This window comes from Bubalus kerabau, chromosome X, assembly GCF_029407905.1.
Source record: "Bubalus kerabau isolate K-KA32 ecotype Philippines breed swamp buffalo chromosome X, PCC_UOA_SB_1v2, whole genome shotgun sequence".
NCBI classification, from domain to species: domain Eukaryota; kingdom Metazoa; phylum Chordata; class Mammalia; order Artiodactyla; family Bovidae; genus Bubalus; species Bubalus kerabau.
The window spans coordinates 104,715,438-104,718,468 of NC_073647.1; the positions used below are offsets into that span (position 1 = coordinate 104,715,438).

Below are 3,031 nucleotides of genomic sequence, written 5' to 3' on the forward strand. Positions count from 1 at the left end.
AACAGTGTTCTTTACAGAGCAGAAGTTTTTAATTTTGATGAGTTCCAGCTCACCAATTTTTTCTTTAATAGCATGTGTTTTTGGTGTGGTATATAAGAACCCCTTGGTCTAATCAAATGTCACAAAAGTTTTCTCTAATTTTTTTCTTTTAAGGGTCATAATTTTACATTAAAATTTTAGGTTTATGATCCATTTGAGTTCATGTTTATATAAAGTGTGAGGTACAGATCAAGGTTCTTTTTTTAAATATGTGGATATCCAAATGTTCCAGCACCATTTGTCAGAAAGACTATCTTTTTCCATTAAATTGCCTTTGCATCTTTGTGAAACATAAGTTGACTCTATTTGTATTGAACTATTTCTAGTTCGTGTATTTTGTTCCATTGATCTATATATGTGCCAATACAATAATTACCTTGATTTTTATGGGTATACAGTTAGCCTTAACATTGGATAGACTGATTCCTCCAAATACCACACTGTTTTCATTACCATAGCTTAATAGTTAATACTTGAAACAAGATATTGTGAGTTCTTCAACTTTGTTCTTTTTCAAAATTGTTTCAGCTATTTATGTTTCCTTACTTTTCGATATGAATTTAAGAATCATATTATTAATATCTAGAAAAAATCCCATTGGGATTTTAATTGGGTTTGCAATGAATCCATAGAACAAGTTTGGGGGAGAATTGACCTCTTAACAATATTGAGTTTTCCAATCCATGGATATGGTTCATATATCCATTTATTTAGCTTTTATTTGATATTTTTCTTAAATGTTTTGTAGCTTTCAGTGTACATATCCTAAACATATTTTGTTAGTTTCTTTTTTTACCTATTTCATTTTTTCTGGTACAATTGTAAATTATACTGTTTTTTAAAAAACATTTGATGTCTGGTTGTTCATTGCTGTGCTGTGCTGTGCTTATTCGTCAGTCGTGTCCGACTCTTTGCAACCCCATGGACTATAGCCTGCCAGGCTCCTCTGTCCATGGGATTCTCCAGGCAAGAATACTGGAGTGGGTTGCCATGCCCTCCTCCAGGGTATTGGGAATTCCCAACCCAGGGATCGAACCCAGGTCTCCTACATTGCAGGTGGATTCTTTACCATCTGAGCCACCAGGGAAGCCCAAGAATACTGGAGTAGGTAGCCTATCCCTTTTCCAGGGGATCTTCCCGACTCAGGAATTGAATCAGGGTCTCCTGCATTGTGGGCAGATTCACCAGCTGAGCTCCCAGAGACCTTGTTAAACTCATATATTAGTTCTACTAGCTTTTTTGTAAATTCCATGAAATTTTCTACATAGAAAATCATGTTATCTTTGAATAGAGATAATTTTGTTTCTTCCTTTATATTCCATATACCTTTTATTTTTTCCTGCATTATTACACCAGTTAGGACTTCCAATATGGTATTAAATATGAGTGGTGAAAATAAGGATGCTTGTCTTTTCCATGGTCTTAAGGGAAAAGTATTCAGTCTCTTATATTAAGTATGATTATATCTATAGATGCTTGTCATTAGGTTAAAGAAGTTCTTTCTAGTTTTAGTTACCTGTGAATTTTTAAAAAGTGTTTTTGAAGTATAATTTACATACCATAAAATTCAGCTATTGTAAGTATACCTTTCAGTGTTTTTAGTACATTCATAGTGTTATGCGGCCACCACCAAATCCTGTTTACCACCATCCCCCAGTCCTAATTTCTTGAATCCGTTTGTAGTCAGGCCCTGCTCCCATCTCCAATCCCAGACAAAACTGCTTTATTCTCTAACAATTTGTCTTTTTCAGGATATTTTCTATAAGGAGCACACTACTTATATTTCTTGAATTTTGCTTCTTGTGGTAGTGGGTTTCCCCACTTCCAGTGCTGTCAGATCTATCAGTGTTCCTAGGTGAGCAAAGGGAGTCTTCAACTACAAAATACAAATAATGCTTTCCAGGTAGAGAAAGACTTAGTGGCTGAGTTGTTGCAGCCACGGTTGCCCGGCCAGGGACCCAAGCCGAACAGTCATCGTCAGAATGTCGGGCAAAGACCGAATTGAAATCTTTCCCTCACGAACGGCACAGACCATCATGAAGGCTCAGTTAAAAGGAGCACAGACGGGTCGAAACCTCCTGAAGAAAAAATCTGATCCTTAACTCTTTGATTTCGACATATCCTTAAGAAGATAATAGAGACTAAAATGTTGATGGGTGAAGTGATGAGAGAAGCTGCCTTTTCACTTGCTGAGGCCAAGTTCACAGCAGGGGACTTCAGCACCACAGTTATCCAAAATGTAAATAAGGCCCAAATGAAGATTAGAGCAAAGAAAGATAATGTAGCAGGTGTTACATTGCCAGTATTTGAACATTATCATGAAGGAACTGACAATTATGAACTGACTGGTTTAGCCGGAGGTGGGGAACAGTTGGCTAAACTGAAGAGGAATTATGCCAAAGCAGTGGAACTACTGGTGGAACTGGCTGCACTGCAGACTTCCTTTGTTACTTTGAATGAAGCTCTTAAGATAACTGACAGGCATGTAAATGCTATAGAACATATCATCATTCCCCGGATTGAACATACCCTTGCTTATATTATCACAGAGCTGGATGAGAGAGAGCAAGAGGAGTTCTACAGGTTAAGGAAAATTCAGGAGAAGAAAAAGATCCTCAAGGAAAAGTCTGATAAGGACTTGGAGCAACGGAGGGCAGCCAAAGAGGTGATAGAGCCTGCTAATCTCCTGGTTGAAAAGAAGGATGAAGATTTTCTGTTTGAATAAGCTTTCCTGCTCTGGTTCTTTCAGAAGGCCTAGCATGTCACCATTTTAATTCATGGTGTGTAGGTTTGTTATGTGTGGCTATTTATTTTTTGGCTTAAGAATTTTACCAGTTGTAAAATTTCCCTGGATGGGGTTTATGGGATCTACCTTTTCAGAATCATAATTATGCAACAATTAATCACCAATGAAATTTGTAGACCCTGTCCCCAAACCTGTAGAATTATTGCTGCAGAAGTGTCACCCTACTTCAGTTATACATCTGTTACA

The 3,031-nt window shown here is 37.2% G+C and overlaps 1 protein-coding gene across 1 annotated transcript; it reads left to right on the forward strand.

The window, feature by feature from the left end:
* The first annotated feature begins 1,984 nt into the window (after window positions 1–1,984).
* On the forward strand, window positions 1,985–2,764 carry LOC129639148 (V-type proton ATPase subunit D-like). Its single transcript, XM_055564089.1, is given in 2 exon segments — window positions 1,985–2,133; window positions 2,136–2,764. Coding segments are annotated over 2 exon segments (741 nt in total). The 5' UTR covers window positions 1,985–2,021.
* Window positions 2,765–3,031: the final 267 nt, after the last annotated feature.